This window comes from Amblyomma mixtum, chromosome 10 (assembly GCF_055824585.1).
Source record: "Amblyomma mixtum isolate Tamu chromosome 10, ASM5582458v1, whole genome shotgun sequence".
NCBI classification, from domain to species: Eukaryota; Metazoa; Arthropoda; class Arachnida; order Ixodida; family Ixodidae; genus Amblyomma; species Amblyomma mixtum.
Genome location: NC_143021.1, coordinates 66,329,971 through 66,350,722, shown reverse-complemented (window position 1 = coordinate 66,350,722; position 20,752 = coordinate 66,329,971). Strand labels below are relative to the sequence as shown.

At 48.9% G+C, this 20,752-nt stretch overlaps 1 protein-coding gene across 2 annotated transcripts in view; it reads right to left on the bottom strand.

Annotated features, from left to right (window-relative positions):
* Positions 1-20,752, bottom strand: part of hyx (cell division cycle 73 hyrax) — a 106,927-nt gene that overhangs the window by 39,513 nt on the left and 46,662 nt on the right. The window contains exons 8-10 of one of the 2 annotated variants that reach the window (XM_089562752.1): positions 20,645-20,746; positions 10,940-11,015; positions 9,391-9,576 (exon numbers count right to left, since the gene is read on the bottom strand). In XM_089562752.1, coding sequence (XP_089418878.1) covers positions 9,391-9,576; positions 10,940-11,015; positions 20,645-20,746 — 364 coding nt within the window. The remainder of the gene's footprint in view (positions 1-9,390; positions 9,577-10,939; positions 11,016-20,644; positions 20,747-20,752) is intronic. The other variant, XM_089562753.1, reaches the window with a different exon arrangement.

Below are 20,752 nucleotides of genomic sequence, written 5' to 3'. Positions count from 1 at the left end.
AAATAGGTAGCCTTGTAGCCTTGTAATTGGCCTTGCGCTGCTTCAAATCAAACAATGAATAACCAACTCGCCCATCAGCTTGTGCTTTCAAGCTTCATTTCTAGTACAAAGGGCCCTGTTTTTTCGTCTTGGTTTCAGCGCTGTGTTGTCCGTTTCTTTCTCTGCTCTCTTCTTTGGCTTTTGGCCTTGCGCTGCTTCAAATCAAACAAGAACAAATAGGCTAGGGCATGGCAAGTAGTAAGTAGAGAAGATAACTGCTGGTCCTCAAGGGTAACGGAGTGGATGCCAAGAGAAGGCAAGCGCAGCAGGTAGCGGCACAAAGTTAGGTGGGTGGAGGAGTTTGCAGGGATAGGGTGGCCGCTGCTGGCAGAGGCCAGGGTTAATAGAAGAATTACAGCAGAGGCCTTTTTCTAGCACTGGACGTAGTCAGGCTGATGATGATGAATTGATGCCTGGATGTGTTCTTTGAGCAATTTACGACTGAGGATACAAGTGCACGTGTTTTCTGTGAGATAAAGCAGCTGTGAGTGGTGCTCTGTCCCGCTGTCTTCCACTGTGGGATGTGTAATTGCTTTGGTGCCTTTCAGTAGTTACAATGAACAGCTTCCAACCCCCACAGTAAGCAGCTCTCTTGGGATGTAAGGAGAACCACGTTTCTCTACTCTTACCCTTAGGAGCACGAAATACAGCCACACTACAAGAACCTGAGAAATCGGCCGTACTTGCCTCCTAATATTCAGCACACTGAAACCAAGCTGGTGTGTATGTCAGGAATGATGCCCTTATCTTTGCCACAACACACGGTGGCAAGATGAGACTATGTTTTTTTTTTTTTTTTTCCAGGCGATGCCAGAGCCACCGAACTAACTGTTGGCATGCTGTTTACTGGTACTTTCTGGGAGTAAATAACAAAAGCACTGAGTGAATCATGCACTGTGCTGACAACACACACGTGCATGAATGTTAGGTAACACCCAAGGATGCATAAAGTCACATAGTTGTTAAAACTCAGTATGCTACAAGTCCTATTGATACGCAATGCTGTGCACCAGAAATTGACCTTTTTGCAGTGCGTGTAGCATAAAATGTTTACGCATAAAGAAGTAAATTCACTACAATCCTACAATCTAGTGTAAAATAAAAACATTTGGGGATGAATGCCCTGGAATGCTGAGTTGTACCGTACGCGCAGCCTAATGCAGCATCAAACCGAACCTCACTTGTGGATATCGTATCTCAGAGTTTCCTGCTGTGCACGTAGCTCGAAGTAAGCAATGTGGAGCACGCCAATATTGAGGCACAGAAGGCTGAATTCTGAGTGCTCTGTGATGCACCCTCTGGCTGAGCCCCGACGAGGCGCTCTACCTCACGGCAGCACACACACTCGACCGCCTCACAGTTGGACAGAAAACTTGGCACTGTCCACAACTGCACCTCAAAAGACCACCAAGTTACGGTGCAAAAAGAAGAAAAACTGACTGAGTACGCTTGTCTGTAGCAGCAATGCAAATTTCACTTAGCCTAGCATTCAGCCGGTAAATGAATAAGAGGATTTATTGCTGCGGCTCCTTGTGACAGTACTAGACATAGCTGCTGCCAGGTTTTGAGGGGGATGAGGGTCTTAAAAATGACCTTCTTATTTGTGGCTTGAATCTCATGAAATTTTGCACACAGATGCCTTTTTCTCTTCCGATTCCAAAAATGCAGTCATAATTGAGCTGGTGGTCTTAGATCAAAAGTTATCTTCAGTTCTAGAGTGTAAGTAGGTAATTTCTTACACAGCTTTAATGAACTTCCTCACTGCATTTTGTTGCTTTTAGTTACATAAATTGATAGCCAGTGAATTCCCATACCCGATGACATTCTCACTTTTTTTGTTTAGACCATGTATAAATAGCAATTTACAATTAGCTTAACGAGTTGCAGTGTCAAACACTGTGACCTTTTACTCTCGACATAGTACATCAGGATGACATGCCTTTTGAGAAAAATGAAGAATGTCACCACGTATGTTAACTCCCTGGCGATCAATTCATGTAAGTAAAAGCAACAAAATGCACTGAGAAAGTTCATCAAAGCTGCGTAAGAAATTACCTACTTACACTCCAGAATTCAAGATAACTTTTGATCTAAGACCACCAGCTCAATTATGATTACATACTTGGAATCGGGAGAGAAAAACGCACCTGTGTGCAAAATTTCATAAGATTCCAGCCGTAAATAAAAAAGTTAGTTTTAAGACCCTCGTCCCCCCTTAAACGTTGCTTTCGAGCACCTTGCAGACATATGCTTTGGAAAAGGATAATGCACTGCTCGGTGTACTCGCTTAGCGAATGTACCAAGATGCTGGGCAGCACTGCGATCTCTGAGAACTATTATTACAGAATCCACTTATGTCCGCCCGTACCGGTCTCGACTCATCAGTCTTGACGGTGGCTTGGCGATGACTGCTCCCGCACTTGCTGCTGACAATGCCGGCTCCTCGGTGTTTGGACATTCTCCATATCCGGCCACACCAGCCACTTCAGCCCTCAAAAGCATCGCACGCTCTGTGGGGCTGAGGTGCAGGACAGAGTTCTTTGCGAGAACTTCGGGATCCATCGTAACACTGGCAAAACGCCAGCATAAACGAAGCGACTGTGCGACCAGTGGTGAGGGTAGCTTTCGTTTCAGCTGCTGCTAGCCCCCACCACTGGCCGCCAGAAATCACGGAGCGGAAATAACAAACATGCACTCAGCAACAAATTCTTCACAAGGAAAAGACAACGTTTAGGGGCCCTTGTTAGCTGCATGGAACGTCAGTGGCTTATATATGGTCAAAACTGCATAGTGAGCGATTACAGATTTCTGTTAAGAGCATGCTATGTGTATGACATGATTCCAAAAGGAGGGGCAATGGTAAGTTCTTCTCTGTGGCAATGATAGATGCTTCATCCCAATCAATGATGCATTGTGTTCATTTGGTGCAGAGCGGCCGTTCTGGTGCTCTTTGAGCATTCATCTCAAGTTTCGCCAATGTAGGCAGTGTCACAGCCTTGACATGGTATCTTGTACACCATGCCAGGGTATCTTGAGCGATCTAGGCGGTCTTTCACTCGGACCAGCTGCTCTTTCAACTTGCTGGTAGGCTGATGGGAAATGTGCACGTCATAGCCTTTGAAAATGTGTGCAAGGGCCTTGCTCACACCAGCAGCGTACGAAATACTTGCATGCTTGGTTTCCGCGTTTTTCTGTTTTTGGCCAAGTCTGGATGCTTGGGCGGAGCGCTCTTGGCTTTTCAGTAGCTGCTGGGGGTATCCGTTGTCTTTCAGATCTGCCTTTACTTTGGCAATTTCACAGCGGCGTTTTGCCGGGCTCAACCAGAGGGTGAACGCGCGACTGAAGAGTGATTTGGCGACTGAACGCTTGTGTCCAATAGGATGTGCTGATTGAAAGTTCAGGTACTTTCCAGTGTGTGTCAGTCTCCGATACACCGAGGTTTCAGCTAGGTGCTGTTCCTCTGGACGCGTACATCATGAAAAGAGACTTGTCCATTAATTTCTTCCTCGCGGTAAATTGTACACTTGGCTGGATTGAGTTTAGACCTCTTAGAAAAAGGCTGTACGTTGCTGCGATGCATAATGCTGAAGCAGTTGTCCCCACAGCGCAGGCATAGCTTCAGTGATGGTTTGAATGTGGAAACGGCTACGCTCTCAATGGCTTCCAATGCGAGGTTTGCGCAGACCACGGAAATAGATGCACCCATTGCTGTGCCGAAGCACTGTCTGAAGAAGGTCCTGTTGAAAACAAAACACGTGCTGTCAAGACACAATCTCAACAGGAGGCACAGACGGCATTCCGTCAAACCCTGGACTACACAGAAATCACGGAGTCTGAATTTACATTGTGTTTCATGTCACTTAGTCCTATGTCGTCATCAGAGTCCTGAGTTTGAATCAGAACAGCGGAAAAAAACTTTTTCCAACTACGAATCCAAATCTCTTGGCGATAAATGCACCTTTCACTGCCGAACAAGTGGCAACAAAGCCGCAAAATGCCAAACTATCAGATTTTACTACAAAAAAAAAAATTGATAGAACTCTCCTCACTGTCCTTTTAATAAAGCACATCCCCATGACCTTTTCAATTTATTCATTTTGCTAAGAAATTATATGAAATACGCTGCTTGCTTTGTGTGTATTCAAAGCTGCTCATTGAATCCTGGCTGAGTTATGGTGGTGGTGAAATGCCAAAAACATCTGTGTGCTGTGCGCAGCCGCAGCGCATCAAGGAACCCCAGGCGGTGAAAATTAATCCCACATCCTTCACTGCAGTGGCTCTCGTAGCTAATCTTACCCATTGAGACACAAAGGAATACATACAATACCCAACCAAAATTGAAAACCCGCAGGCGATTCACAAAGGACGCAAGACTCTTCAGACCTGCATGGTGTGCTCAACGTTGCGCAAGGGTCTCACTGGAAGGGTCGTAACTGCTGCACAAACAAAATTATCCAGCATGTTTTTAATGATTCAAAAACTTGATACATAAAGGAGAACACATGGACAAAGCTTAAAAAATATAGAAATGTTTTTTTTTTAACTGTCGTGTAAGTTTTCATTCGTTTGTGTTTTCCTGAAGTTAGCACAATCATATCTCTTTGTCGAAAAGAGGCATAAATATCATATCTCTTTGTCAAAGAGACGCACAAATATCAACTTCAGCACTTTGATAGGTCTGTTTGCATAGATGATAACGCGTAATTACTGCCACTCTGCTACAAGCCCTTTTTCATATACCGTATAAACGCGTGTAAGGGTCGCACTTTTTTTTCCAGATTCGGGAGCCAATTTTCGGGGTGCGGCCCATACACGCGATTTAGAAAAAAAAAAAAAAATTTAAGCAAAAACACAGCAATCAGGGAATGAACGGCATTTATTCTGGTGCACGCTCATCCCAAAAAAGCCGCGCAGCATGTCCGCTGTTAACGCGTAGCCGTTGTTCGCATTTCCATCACTTGCAGAGCAGTTCGGGGAAACTCACACGGCTCGCCTCGGAAAGCGCGTTTTTTGCAGCTTGTGTTTCTCAATGCACCCTTTTGATTGCACGGTCATCGGACGCATTTCTCGGCCACGTCGAGTTCCCTGGCCACCGTCGAGTTCCCTGCCCGCCACACGCTTGCCACATTCGAGAGCTAACTCCCAGCCCTGTAGCTGATAAGGTGCTTACTCGGCGGCAGCACGCGAAAGCCACAACTACAGCGAACGCGCTAATCCGCCATAAAAGGCTGGAGCTGGCGATACTGATGCTGATTAGATAGCGGGAAGGGGGGGGGGGGGGGGGGGGGGGGGGGCATCCCTGGACGGTTTTTGGAAGCTCTTGTGCGCGTGCTTGGCCTCCGCGATCAAGCGCTCCGTGATCGAGCGCACCGTTGTTCGCAGCCGGAGCCGATCGCGGAGGCCACGGCGCGTGCATTTAGAAGGCTATTCCCGCCTGGGTCATGGAAAGTTCGGGTGCGGCCCTTACACGGATTTATTTTTTTTTTTAACATTGCCTTCGGGAAAACGGGGTGCGGCCCATACACGGGTGCGGCCCTTACACGCGTTTATACGGTAACTACCTGCAAACTAGACAGAAAAACGCTCCTTGTGCGGATTTTGACAAATTTTATAAAATCATCTATAGCTTGCAGACAAACAAAAATAACGAAGCACAAACAAAAACATCAATATATTTATCCAAACAATTTTCAGGTACCCAAGTTTAATATATTTTATGTAATTCTTATCGAAAGTTGGCCAAAACAGTGGAGCACTTAAGCGCGGAACTCCACTTCTCCGTCATTAATAATTTCACAAGCTTCAAAAAAATTTGGAGGGACAAAACCTATTGCAGCCGGCTTCTGTGCAGTCATCAGGCAACAATGTGTAAAAGTTTCAAATAAATTTAAGAGGTCGACCAGCCACCCTTTGTTCAATCTTGCGTGGAACCACCCTTGTACGATCACACCATTGTGGAGCATTTTCGAGGAACTTACAGTCAAACATCCTTGTAACAAACACGGATATTATGAATTATTGGCAAACAGTTCCTAAACATTTTAAACCAACACATGCATTTCTTACTTGATACATCGAATGCGGTTTGCCATCACATGGATAAATCGAACTGCCAAGCTATGCCTGCTCAGGAGGCAGGCGGTCCCACTACACGGTGGTCGACCGACAAGCGCCCTTTGGCCAACAGAATCGACAGTGGCTAGAATAGATATACCTCGGAACCAGTGACAAGGCTGGTTATTGCTTTCCAACAGCCATCCTCTCCTGGAGGTGGTGACAATGGCAATAGTTTTCATCCTGAAATCCGATTTTTGTTGCCAAGGCAACACTACTGGAGCCCAGCTCGGCTCGTCGCGTATGCTCGTGCATACCAGACGACCTTGAGTCGCCGTTGCCTAGCAACAGCCTCAGCTGCGCTCCAACAGATGGCGCCCACACACCCAGGGGGCACCACCCTCGCACAGCCGCTGGGTTTCACAGCTCATGACGCCGGCACGAGCTAAACCAAACGCTTGACCACAAGCGTATTGGCAAAAACAGCACGTACGACCTAGTGCCGTTGCCTGGCAACCCGAGTTACTACCCGAGCTTGCACGACTTACTCGGGTAGTAACTCTGGTAAGTTCGGACGAGCGCCGTGCCATCTGCGGGAGAGGTTGCTTGGGGAGAGCGACATGGGTCGCCAAATCCCGACGGGTGGCCGGGACAGAGACAGCCACCTGCCGGGGCAGTGGCGCATCGCTCGACCGCTGCACTGGTAGTGGTACATGAGGACTCCTAATGAATCTCAAGTAGGAATGACCAATTCAGCACACGTGGGCCCTAAAGATATCATGCCACACCCCCAAGGCGGAGTTTGAGTGCCCCCTCCAATTGAACACCTGCTTTCGCAGGTCTACTCGGTCTAACTACGTTAAGCCCCTGTCAATTTTTTTTACAACATGGCTGTAATGTGAGGAAGCCAACCTAGCTGATGTTTGTCACTCAAATTTTTACGGCCTCTGCCACTGTCGCGAGCGGCTTCAAAACAGTTCTGGAACTATAGAAAAGGTCTCTGCCAGTTTCCATTCTTCAGCTAATTAAATTTTGCTTCCCCAGCTCGAGTTTCTGCCGAAATTTTATACATATTTTGGCTGCATTGAACCACTTTAGTTTTTCACTTATTTGCTATAAGGATATACCACTGTATTACCTTTCGTAGTTTTCATGCGAGTAGACTATCACAAATGGTATGGAGGATATACGTTCTGTGTTTCTGCAATTTTTTTTCCTGTTTCTTTAAAAACATTTTCAGCTGAAACTGATAACGTTGAAAAGTACATTTATCAAGGTATATTATCATATGTTGCATTATACTTTGAAAATTTTTTACTTGGTGTGAAAAAATTATATCAAACACACTTTAAAAATGGCCTTTTATCATGTAGTGTCAGAAAAAAAAAATTGCTAGGTAGAAAAGTTATTGCGTTATAAATTCAAACTTTTGGTGGCTAGTTAATAAATACATTGGAAACATTTTGTACATTCCCAGAATGTTTTTATAATTTTTCTCCAAGACATGTCTTGCCAGTACATGTCTTTTTAAATTTTCAACTTTTTTATGTGCTGACTAATTTTTTTTGCAATATTCGCACTGAAATAAATACCTTCAGAACATGCATTCTACTCCCATCATTTTCATGTAAATTTCGCTTTCTTAGACGTCACATATTTCGCACGAAAACATTATGTGCCACACCTGTCAAAAGCAGTCATTTTTGCCATGACAACGAAAGAGCTAATGCAGGCATTGACATGCATGATCCTTTTCAATCCAGTGGGATGCGACCACACATAAACCACACAAGGATAAGACCCTACAACTCTGCCCTTTCCGCAGCACAAAATGCGCTAAGACTGATGAGGACCGCAAAGCGAGCACACAACATGATCGTCTGCTTTATGCCCAAGGGGCTGGTTTGTGACCTTGGACCAACGTTCCACCCCATTAGGGGGCTGCCGTCCTTCGAAGCTGCTCAAACACCTAGCTCAGGTGGCGTGCAAGAAATGAGACTGCTCTGCTCGTTGCCAAGCAAGTACTTACGTTGTCTTCCTGCAAAATAATAACCTGTTCCACGAGAATTGGGGACCATCTGTTAATAAAAGCACCATTATCTTGTTTTCAATAAGCTTTGCACAACTGACACAGTCTTCAGATGAGCAACTAGCAGGCAACTAGCAGCCTGCATGCCCTACCGTAAAAACCCGCGGATAATACGTTTTTTTTTTCCAAATTTCACCATGTCAAATTTCCATCTCGTATTCAATGCGGATCCAAACAATTACCAGTGAAAATCTGCGCAAGATCAGCAGGTTTTGCGAGGCCCGTTCGTTGCGCCACTCCACTTGGCTCACCCGGGAGCGAGCCAATGTTCCGCTCCTGGGCGAGTGTTTCGCGCATGCGCACTCCCGCTTGCTCACTGAGCGGAGCGAGCGTCATCACGCTTTCAGCAAGAGGAGCCACTATCTAGCGATGGCACAGGTCAGTAGTTTCCATTGCAATGCCACTTCACTACGCTGACCTGACATTGCAGTCCCAAGGACAATCGCACTCTGCGCCACGATCATCGTGAGCACGGCACCGTGTCTTGACCCTCTGTACCTGCTGGTTGCACTACACACATTGTATCCACTGCGCCAGTGTACACAAATAATCTGAAGGGTGTTTGGTTTCCGCAACGTCTTCGAGCTGACTGTTTTTCCTTAGAGCCGTTTCACATGCTGCGACTAGAACGAAAACAGTCGGCCTAGTCGATGACGCCGCAGTGCGATTTTCGCTCAGTGCTTTCACATGCAACGCGTACCCAGCGAATTTGGTCGGAGGGACACGCACGGTTGCTCGATGTTCGCATAGGCAAACCATGATCAAACGCAACAGAAACGCTGCACGGAATGTGTTGCTCATGTTATGACCAGAGTGTTTTTAGATGCAAGGCAATATTCCGTATGTTTTGATTACAATAAACAGTTCTGTTTATGCCGCGGCAACAGCTCCCATGTGACCCTACGTCACACGTCATTTCGGCGCTCCCCATTGGCCAGTCGCAGAGCAAACACACCGACGCTGCGACTGAATTCCAACCGGACAGAACTTGGTCGCAGGCCGTCTGCTGCTAGACCGACGGCCTTCCCAGTCGCAGACTGACGGAATTTGCAGCGTCGCAGGTGAAAATCGCATGCGTGTGAAACAGCCGTTACTCGCATTGTATGCAGACGAAAATTTTTGTCCATTTTTGCCGTCCCCAAATGCTATTATACGAGGGTTTTTGCGATACTGCGTCGTCAAGTGCCAAACAAGGAGGGAGCGCCCACCTCTCTTGGGCACTGGCCGGGGCACGGGTGCTGTGGCGGCGGCTGTTGCTGCTGCCGGGGCGGGAGGGGCCACGGGTGCGGGGGTCGCCACGGGCACTGGCCGCTTGGGCTGGCTGCCCTCCGTCACCGACTTGAGGTTCATGCCGTGGTAGGTGCCCATGGTGTCGATCTTGAAGCCCTCCGTCTCTGCAAATCCCAGAGAAGTGTCAACCGACGTTCAGAGCAACTTTTCAATAAGGGAGCAATTACTCATTGACATCCACCCGAGCGCAGCCACACGGCCACAAAGGAAAAATAGCCTTCCTTTGTAGCCGTATGGCTGCGCTCGGGTGGATGCCATTGAGTAATTACTCCCTTATTGAAAATCTACTCCACCTAGGGGGACTCCCCTAAACATTTGACCAACACAGTTCCCACTTCAAGTTATTGATCAATTCGCTCTCGATTGGTAGAGCGACTGCTCCGGTGAAGCGGTGGTTCCGGGTTCGAAACCCGGACCAGGACGAATTTTTCTTTTAACTACGAAGTTTCTGAGAGAGCTGTATAGCTTTCCTTTGTAGCCGTAAGGCTGCGCCTGGGTGGACGTCAATGAGTAATTACTCCCTTAGTACAAATCTACACCACTTTGGGGGATTCCCCTCAACATTTGACCACCAGAGCAACTTTTCAATTCTCTAGCTGAGCAAAGAATATCACAGCTGCACCAAGTGTTCGTGCCAAGCTTCGGCTGAATGAATTGCAAGTGCTGCCACTGCTTTCCAGAAAATAACATGCTACTCTGTAACCAATGCTTGCAGCCACTGTGACTTGTTCTTTGCTGACCCCATCTCTTGAACATCAGAAGACTGCAAAGACAATTACGATCGCATACCTGCCAACTTGCCAGTGCCCAAATTCAGGAGAAAACAAAGGGGGGGGGGGGGGGGGGGGGGGGCACAACAACATGCAATGTGTGCTTTAACATGCACTGCACCGTTGTGGCAACTGAAAAGTGACCCTGCCCTTCCTTTTCTCGCCACACCCAATGATGGCGAGGAGAACTGCAAACGGCGCAGAAGCGCACCATGCGAGGTCAACATGGTGGCTCCCACAGAAATGCTGCTCAGTTCAAAAACCCAATTTACGTACTTGATTCGTTTTGAAAAACTGGCCAGAAACCGTCCTGCAGGAAAGCTGGCAGCTCATCATGAAAGTATATCATGAAAGACACTCTGGCTTCCGCTGATAACCAGCATGTCCTAATGTCAGTGCAGAGTCTGTTTGTTTTTTTTTTTTTGGAGCAAATTCCGAACACAGTCGGGGGCAATTTGGGAGAAACAAGGGCATCTCTGTACAATCGGGAAGTTTGGCCGAAATCCAGGAGTCTCCTCGACTAAAGTGCGATTGCTGGCAGGTATGCGATTGTTTGCGAATGCCCACAGCAGAGACTTTGGCAAGAGGAATAAAAGGAGTAAATTTCCAACTGGTACCAAGAAGGTTTCATAACAAATTAAATCAGCATGCCAAACAGTCTGCTACTCTCTGCACAGCATTGCTCCCGGTCGATCACCTTCTTTGCCCCTAAAACGCTCCTGATCGTATCTGTTGTAGACGGCCGGCTGGGGGACTGCACGCACCGGTGTGGCCTGCAAGAACAAGGAACACGCACACATTTGCAGCCCCGCAACAATGTGCTTCAATCCCGCTATAACAAAAATTAATGGAACCGACGCCAAATTCTAACTGAAGCAGAAACTTGGGTGGCGTGAAATAGACCAGAATGTTGCCAGGATTTGGCAGTTCATGAACGTTTATTGCCAAACAGCTGTGTCAGCACTGGCTTTTTGTCTATTCGAAATCAGCACCACGGCACAATTTTCATGGTGCTCTAGAAATCTCAAGATGTTCACTTAATTAACACAGATTGCATTGCATGTAAGAGGCATGCACACACTCACAGCACTGGGGGTCAAAAAGGGGTCATATGCACACTCAGGTCCAGATATAAGGTCCTTCCGATTCTCCGAAGACATTTTGCGACGTGATACGAGCATACCGACGACACAGGCGAGACTGCACCATGCCTGGTGAGACCATGCCATTCACATGCGTAGCAGTGCAGCAGAAAGGGAAAAAACCTAAGCACAATGCTAGCCTGCGGTGCTAAGTCCTGCACCACTGTGCCTCCCATCGGCAGGCCAGGCAGTGGAGGATTGCTGTGCACCACTTGATAGGCCTAAGGTGCCCCACACTGAAGCTGCAGCCAAAATGGTGTGGAACTAGCAATCACTTGTCAAAAAACGTCTGCATCACTGCCAACACAACTACTTCACACCAGCCGAAAGAATAAACAATAATTTAGAATTAAAATACGAGACATCTCAAATTAAATGTCTTGGCGTAACTTTTTGAAGAAAATATGACCTGGAACATGTCAAGTGTATGCAGCCATGGACCTTGTCAAGCCGTTTCTGTGGCTTTTTAGTCTACCGCCCCCAGTATCGATGTAAAAGATGCTGAAATAAAGAAATTTGAATTTGAATCCAGAGCCACACAAGGGTGCCATTGGGGAAGTGCGGCACCATTTGACTGAGGTCGTGGCGGGATTTCTCTCGGCACTGGGTGTCAGTCGTGAGAGCACGGGCGGTGTGGCGACAGTCTTCGGCGTGCCGGACGGCTTCAGAAAGAGGTGCGTACTCGGAAGTGTCGGGCTGGTACAGCAGAATGGTGTCGATGGTAGCAGAAGGGTGACGGCCGTAGAGGAGAAAGAAAGGAGAGAAGCCAGTAGTGAACAGCGTTGCGGTATTGTACGCACATGTTACATACGGAAGCACAAGATCCCAGTTAGACTCGTTTGAAAAGACGTACATAGATAACATGTCACCGAGGGTACGGTTAAAGCGCTCGGTGAGAACGTTGGTTTACAGATGATATGCGGAGGTGGTGTGATGAATTATATTGCACTTGGTGAGCAGTGCTTTGACAACATCGGATAAGAAGACGTGGCATCTGTCGCTCAGCAATTCGCGAGGGGCACCGTGACGAAGGTTGAATCGGTTTAAGATAAACGAGGCAACTTCTGAGGCTGTGGCAGCCGGAAGGGCGGTGGTTTCGGCATGCCTTGTCAAATGGTCAACCGCGACAATAGCCCAACGGTTGCCGGCTGAAGTGTATGGAAAAGGGCCGTATAAACCAGTGCCGACGTGGTCAAATGGGCGTGGCGGGCAAGGTAGCAGCCGCAATTCTCCAGCAGAACAATGAGGCTTGCGACGTTGACAGGTAAGGCATGAACACATGTATTTCAGGATGAATGTGTACATGCTACGCCAATAATATCGTAGTCAGATGCAATCGTAGGTCTTGAACCCTCCGACATGACCACACTCCCGGTCAGCGTGAAAATGGGCGCCGACTTCCGAGCGAAGGTGACGGGGAATAACTAGCAACCACTTGCGGCCACCTGAGCTGTAGTGGTGGCGATAAAGGAGGTTATCACGAACTGATAAATGAGAAGCATGGCGGCGAAGAGCACGCGAAGAAGAAGCATCCATAGGTTGGAGAGGAAGTCAAGAAGAGAAGAGATCCATGGGCCGGAACGCTGCACCGAAGGCATAATGCTGATGTGAAGCGCCGGCCAGGAGACGTCAGACGTGGAAAGGCTAGAAATAACGGCTGGAAGTAGGAAGTCGGATAGACCATCGGCATCTTGATGCCTGATGCGACTGCCGTGTATTGCCGCATAAGTCTACCTTGTAGCCTGTCCTCGACAGAAAGAAAGTCGACTCCAGATATCAGTGGACGCACACCCTGCGCCTGCCCTCGCTTTGCCTCGTAGCCTCCCACAGGATGGCATCAGGGCGCACGCACAGCTCAAAGCAATAAACGCGTAACAATGTAATCAAAAGGACAGCAGTCTGAAGCCAACGGAGATCGAAAAAGCGGCATTCCACCGTCTCCACACACGGATGCGGCACTGACTAGTAGCAAAGTGAACTCCAAATGGTTCTACAGTTTCGGACCCTTACTGTATTTACACAATTGTAAGTCGACTCAATGTAAGTTGACCCCCCCATATCTCATATCAGGAAAAAAAAACCTGGAGGTCCCTTAAGATTACCCGTTAATAGCAGAACGCGATAACATTATCTGGCCTCTGCCACTTATCCTCAGACGCTATCAGCTGCTGCGCGCAGGCGTGCCCGTAGGCACATTCCAAAACTACAGTAAGGGAGTAATTACTCATTGACATCCACGCGAGCGCAGCCATACGGCTACAAAGGAAGGTGAACAGCTTCCTCAGAAACTTCGCAGTGAAAGAAAAATTTGTCCTGGTCCGGGGTAGAGCGACTGCTCCCTTGATGCGGTGGTCCCGGGTTCGAACCTCGGACCAGGACGAATTTTTCTTTAACTGCGAAGTTTCTGAGAAAGCTGTACAGCTTTCCTTTGTAGCCGTATGACTGCGCTCAGGTGGATGCCAGGGAGTAATTACTCCCTTAATACAAATCTACTCCACCTTGGGGGATTCCCCTAAACTTGACCAAAACTACAATGTATTAGCCACTGAACTACTTGTCCAGACTCACACTATCGTCCTCTCTAGCACTGTCGCCGTGATCACTGCTGTGGTCCCACAGCACATTGTTATAACGTCGTCGTCCAGCGAAATCCCACACTTCGCAAACAGCCACATCACAAAATCACGCCGAACAGCTGAATATTTTGCCTCGCTGCAGCTGCAACACCTGTATCCCCCATTCCGAGACGTCGAACTCGTGGCCCGGCATGCAGCTTGTTTATTCAGCGTAACGAATGAGAGCCATCTGGAATGTAGCCATTAATGAGCGCCGTTCCCGTACCAGAACCGGAGCACAAATAACGACTGACGAAGCACTACGTTCAAAACTGGTGAAACGTGGCAGGCAGTCGTCAAATGTGTCAGAGCCAAAGAGAAGCTACGTGTGAGCGGTGTCGGCTCTTACGTCAGCTACCGACACTCCCTGCCATTCTGAGTGGCGGTGCCGCCATGACTGGAACAGCGGCCCTTTCACCAACTATCAAGACTCCCTTGAGCGCTGAGTGCGCAGTGGAAAGTAAAAAAAAAAAAAATTGGAGGACGCTTAAGCGTAGTCTTTAAAGAGTAGAATGCGAGAGCATTATTGCGCCGCCACTTATCACTAGCCGCAATACGCAGCCATGCGCGGGGAGGGTGGGGTGTGCCAGTTCGCCGCTTATCGACAGCCGCCGTGCGCGGGGACAGGGTGCTGCACGTTAACAGAGCAGCTGCTCAGGGCCAAGAGGGATGCGACGGAGCCCCACAGCAGAAATGCAACCACGCTGTAGCATCCCCAATATCTTGTTTGTCTGGCCTTTATTTATGGTGGCATGCTTTGGTTTCGATTGTAAGTCAACCCTCCACTTCGGATATTCAAATAAAAAAAAGCAGGTTGACCTACAATCGTGTAAATAGGGCATATCCCGACCTTCAGCATTACTAATAGGTACCTCTCTGCTGCGCCGCCTAGTGGCTCCGAGGGGCCATTGCTTCATGAGCTTGGGACGAAACTTGGGACATCCTTGGGACATTCTTGGGACGAAACTCGGGACATCAGCTTTGGACAGCTTTGGACAGCCTTGTATAGCACCTCAGATCTTCGAATTAACCGGGCTGGTGCACGCCACCGCATCAAATGCTGCAGTCAAATTTACACTGGAAATAACTGAACCACAGAGATTCTTCGAATTATCTGGGATTTCAAATTATCGAGGTTCTACTGTAAATGCAGGTTTAATGACCTCGAAAATGTTCACAGTAAACCCCCATCACTGCAAATCATAAATCGCTCTGTTGGTGGGACTGCAGCAGCAGCTACCACCACTTCTGCTATGAGAGGGGCTGAGAGGAGGCACCACGGCCAGGCTGGAGGAGATAGGGTGCCCCGATGGGTCAGCATCGAGGCACTCTTTGTTTCTGCTCCCAGTCTGCCCGCCAGCATTGCCACAGACTGCGTCACTGCGCTCTCCACCATCCCTGCTCCTGACCAACGACAGCTGTGGGTGCCAGAATCCCACAAGCAACCGTGCAGCAGTGGTGGGTGCGAACTGCTCACCCCATGTCTTCTTAATGCAGGGTGCCTTTCACAGACAACTGTACATTTTTTCCAAGAAACGGCTACAGTAAAGAGCGTCTGGCCATGGCAATGAACTTCCCATGGAATGATGACATTGCAGCACGCGCGAAATCTAGGATCGCGAGGCCTGCAGATACTGAATGCAATAAAACAGCACTTTTTAAGGTGGCTTCACCACCTTAACTTGAAAGCTGCAAGGAGAACCCAACTTTTCGAGGACATTGAGGCCATGAGGTGAAGCGTGTGCCGCACACGGAAAACGTAAAGCTGGCTATGGACATAGAAAGGAGGCATGGGTCGCTGAGAAAGGTAAGAGTGCAGTGAGGACTATAGTAGGATACAACTTAAAGAAACAGCAGCTGCTAACACTGGGCCGCGGCGTCCTGTATTACTCCACTGGCCAATCGCAACAGCAAGCGAAATGAGCTTTTTAATGCTTGGCTATATCAGCCAATCCATAAAACTTCTTGTTTACGTAACAAGAAACATTTAAGCAGTGGACTACATTTTCGTCGTGGAAGAATTCTGTGCGCGGAGGCTGAATGTGGGCGGAGCTTCACTGCAGACTTAAGTTGTATGCGACTATAGAAAACAGAGGAGCGTGCGTTCGTATCATGGCAGCGCAAAGCACACAAAAGTGACGGCAAGAAGAGGAGGCACGGCAGCATTGCGTAGGTGGTTTTGCTGTGCTTGACTGTGACGCGCACGTTAACCAAGTTGAAAATGTGAATTCCATGACTACAGCGCAACAAACGGGACAAGAAGAAGGACACAGCGCTGTGTTGTGTCTCTGCCTGTGCCCTTCTTCTTGTCCCGTTCGTTGCACTGTACTCGTAGAATATCGCAACCAACTCGCCCAGCAACTTACCTTGAAAATGTGAAAACATGTGATAGATGAAAATGAATAATTGTCGCACAAAGGGTGCATTAATAGCAGGAGGTAAGGTATTTGTGACTGTTTCTTTTATAACCCAACACTTCATGCTTAGTAAGCAGCCAGACAGCATAGTCAGAGCTAAAAACTGATACAGTGAAAGCTTGTTAATTCGAACCTCGATAATTTGCATTTTCGGATAATTCGAACTACACTAATTGGTCCAGCCAAGCTCCATAGAGATCTGTGAATAAAAAAGCCCATTAATTCGAAAGTGAGTTGGTTCCACTACGGATAATTCGAACTACGCGCAGCCACGTCTGGGCGGCTTGGCACACAGCACTTGGCAAAAAAAAAAAAGCACCTCCACATAGTTAGAGGCTACGCACGTCCTAAACGGGCACAGAAGATGGAACCGGATAAACCCGCAGAAGAGTGGGTTAAGCCTAAATGGCGCCCATCAACGGAGCGGTGGCCGGCAGCGCCGTAGGGTACGGGCATTGGCGGCCGCAGTGGCGGCTGCCTACCCCCTTTGCCGCGCATCCTCTGAAACTCGCCACTAAACACTCGTTAATTCAAGCCCTGTTAATTCGGAAATACGGATAAGTACTGTTGGCGCAGTCCCAGCCAACGCCCAAGAAAGGCTATGACTTCGGATGGGCGCTACCAATTACGTGCGAAAAACTTTTTTCTTTTTCTTTGCGAGTGTCGTCCATCCTTCCTCCCGTCAGTCACCAACGGAAGACGGAAAATGGGAAATTTTGTGTAGGCTGGACTCAAGGCAGTGTCAAGACGAAGTTGCGAAGGCATATGGCATTCCGGCGTCATCACTGTCTATGATTAAGAGCCAGCGCCAAGCAATCCCGGCTGCATCGGAAAGCGCGCAGCTCAGCCCCATGCGCAAAAGACTCTGCACTGGATATTTCAGAAAAGTTGACAACACTGTTGCCACATGGCTACATGGCTGAAGGATTTACGATTGAAAAACACTCCAGTTTCAGGACCCCTAATTCAAGCGAAGGCCGTGGAATTTGCAGTGCTTTTCGAAGTCACCACAAGCAGTGGATGGTTATGTGGAGACGAATCGTAGACACCAGTCGTCATCGGGTCTCCCCAAATATATTCGGTTGGACGCGCTCAGCCAGGCAGGAACCGAACAGCGCTCCGCCGGCCTTGCAGTTAAGCAGCCACGAAATCCAGTCTGCGCGTGCTTGGCAGGCATGCTGGTGTTGTCGTCGTTTTCTGTGGCCGGACCACGATGGCACGCTATAGGGCCCCCCCTCTAGCGATGAAGCCATGGGCGAGGTGTGAATGGCGAAAAGCCAATACTCTTGGCGCAAATCGTACGCGGCGAGGACTGGCACGGTCAGGAGGGAATGCAGTGGCACAGTTTGCGATGACTTCGGTGTCAAGACGAGGAGGTTTAAGGCGGTCAACTGAGATTGTGTCCTGCCGGCCGGTGATGAGCAGGAGAAAGTGCTTAGGGGCACGCTGGAGCACTTGGTAGGGACCATCGTATGGTGGCCTCAAGGGCGGGCGTACGGCGTTGTGGCGAACAAAGACGTGATGAGTGCACCGCTGAAGGTCGGAGGTGACGTGGACACGACGAGAATACTGGCGCTGACGTGGTGGAACAACAGTGCTCATAGCGCTACATAGGCGGTAGGCGTAATCTGAGACGTCAGCAAGCGTGGGTGGCGAGGGCTCGAAGAATTCGCCAGGGACACGGACAGTAGTACCAAACGTTAGCTCTGCTGCACAGGTAGGAGAGTCACTGCGAAGTGCAGTGCGGAGACCAAGCAGGTCGAAGGGTAGGCACTCAATCCATGGCAAAGGAAAAGCGGACGCCATTAACGAAGCTTTCAACTGCCAGTGAAAACACTCAATGACACCGTTGGAAATCGGGCGGTAAGAGGTCGCCTTAATGTGATCAAAGCCGAGGAGCCGAGATAGGTTGGCAAATAAGGAGGAGTCAAATTGACGACCACAATCAGTCGTAATGGTGCAAGGGACACCGTAGCGGCTGATCCACAGTGTGATGAGTGCTCTTGCGATCGACTCCGCCGTTATGTCCAGAAGGGGCATTCGCTTCAGGCCATCTCGTGAACCTGTCAATGCAGGTTAACAGGTAGCGGTGGTTCCCGCAGGGAGGAAGGGGACCAGCAATGGCGACGTGCAGGTGGCTGAAGTGGGCGTCCAGAGATGGGAACGTGCCAAACGGCGTCACAGTGTGTCGATGCACTTTGCTTTGCTGACAGCTCAGGCACATGCGCGACCAGCGGCGAACGAAACAGCGTGCTGTCGGCCTTGCAGTTAAGCGGCCACGAAATCCAGTCTGTGCGTGCTGGGACTGTCGCCGTCTTCTGTGGCCGGGTCGGGTGCGCTACAGAATCGCATAAAAACAGGTCTGTGATGAAGCAAGCATCGTGGACAGCAAGGACATGGAGAGAGAAGAAAAAGTCTGCGGCGTGACCAGCGCTGGATGATGTGTACAACGTGGATGAGGCCGGTATATTTTACCAACTGCTCCCGAACAAAACCATGTGCTACAAAGATGACACATGCAAAGGTGGGACGAATGTCAGAATCACAGCACTGTTTTGCTGCAATGCATCGGGTATGCAACTGGGCTGCTATGCCCGTCCAAAGTAGTTAAAAGGGCTTGCATTGCTCCCATGTGCCATGATTCAAAGGCCTGGATGTCGCTTGAACTGTTTACAAAGTGGACCGTAGGCATGAACAATGAGATGGCCAGACAGAAAGATTTTGGACAACTGCTCGGCCCACTTGGTCGACACGTCAGCAACATCCAAGTGGAATTCCTCCCAACCAAATGCACGTGCAGCAGCCTCCTGATCACAAAAAATGTAAAGGTGGCCATCCAGTTAAACCTGAGGATGCGGACTATCAAGCCAGCAGTCTAAACACTGCTGTGAATGCCAACCTCATAGAGGAGGGGCACTGTCTAGGTACACACAGCCTTTTCAGGACACCTGTGGCTGAGACATGAGCCACAGAAGGGATTGCAGAGAGTGCACTACCTCAGGAAGAAGAGGCATTTGCTGCCCAGCAGAAACAGAAAAGGTTCACAGTGCCTCAATTCACAACAACAGCAGTCCTATGTGCACATAAGCAGAGTGAGAAATAAATAGGTTGAAATGGTTTGTTTTGGTTTATGGGGTTTAACGTCCCAAAGCGACTCAGGCTATGAGAGACGCCGTAGTGGAGGGCTCCGGAAATTTCGACCACCTGGGGTTCTTTAACGTGCACTGACATCGCACAGTACACGGGCCTCGAATTTCTCCTCCAAAGAAATTCCAGCCGCCGCGGCCGGGATCGAACCCGCGTCTTTCGGGCCAGCAGCCGAGCACCATAGCCACTGAGCCACCGCGGCGGCTAATAGGTTGAAATATCATCTGAGCAGCCCATTTTTCCTCTGGCTCGTGGTAACAAGCTGCAGCATGCTTATTTCAGTTGAGTGAACCTTCACTTAACAAACTTTTTCCTGAGGTCCCTTGAAGTTTGTTCCAGTGAAGTTTCACGGCACCTTGAAGCATCATTAATTCGACCCTTGCGGCTAATTTGGGCTGCCCACGTGGTTCGGCTAGTATGGCATCAGATGGTGAGACGCTGCCGAGTGTTAATTTGGACTGGAGCCCCTGCATGAAGGACATAGCCAGCTAATATCCTGCGTCATGTCACTTTGGTAAAGTGCCCCTTTTGCGGCACGCATGACGACATTCGGAGGGTACCGGCAGTGAAAAATTATGCAGCCGGACAGTTTCCCTCTTCCAAGTTTTTCTGCTGGCCATGGCGATGGTGGGTCGGCTATGAATGGGCCAGTCAGCTGAGCACAGCTCTGTTCAGGAGCTGACTGGTGCACCACTTGGTCTTCTTTTTTCATGGCAGCAAAACTGTGTGCTCGTCACGAGCTGCTGGCAGTTTGTTGCGGTGGCGAGTCTCCACACATGACGACGCTCCTTATGAAGAGGCTCCACTACTAACGGGTGGCACTGTGGAGGAGGCCACAGGGGCCCCTACCATTCTGGAGCAGTCTTCCATTAAAGCAATCATGCTCCACAGTTCTCGCCAAACAAATTTACCATGATGCGAACAGGTTCTGGCAATTTGGGGGGGGGATAGATCCTTTCTTTCAGTCCCTTTAAGTCCGAATTAACTCAGGTGCCATACTCTCCTTGCCATAGCGGTACTCGACTGGTAAGCACTGAGCAGGCTACTAAGCACCACTGCCCCCATTAAAACTGTACATTACCCTCGGTGCCTGTGAAGGCTCGGGGGCTGCATGTTTGGTTGTGACGCCTTCCTCCCTCATCTTGATTGATTGCAGAATCGGGAAGATGGACTTGGCAAAGTTCTGCAC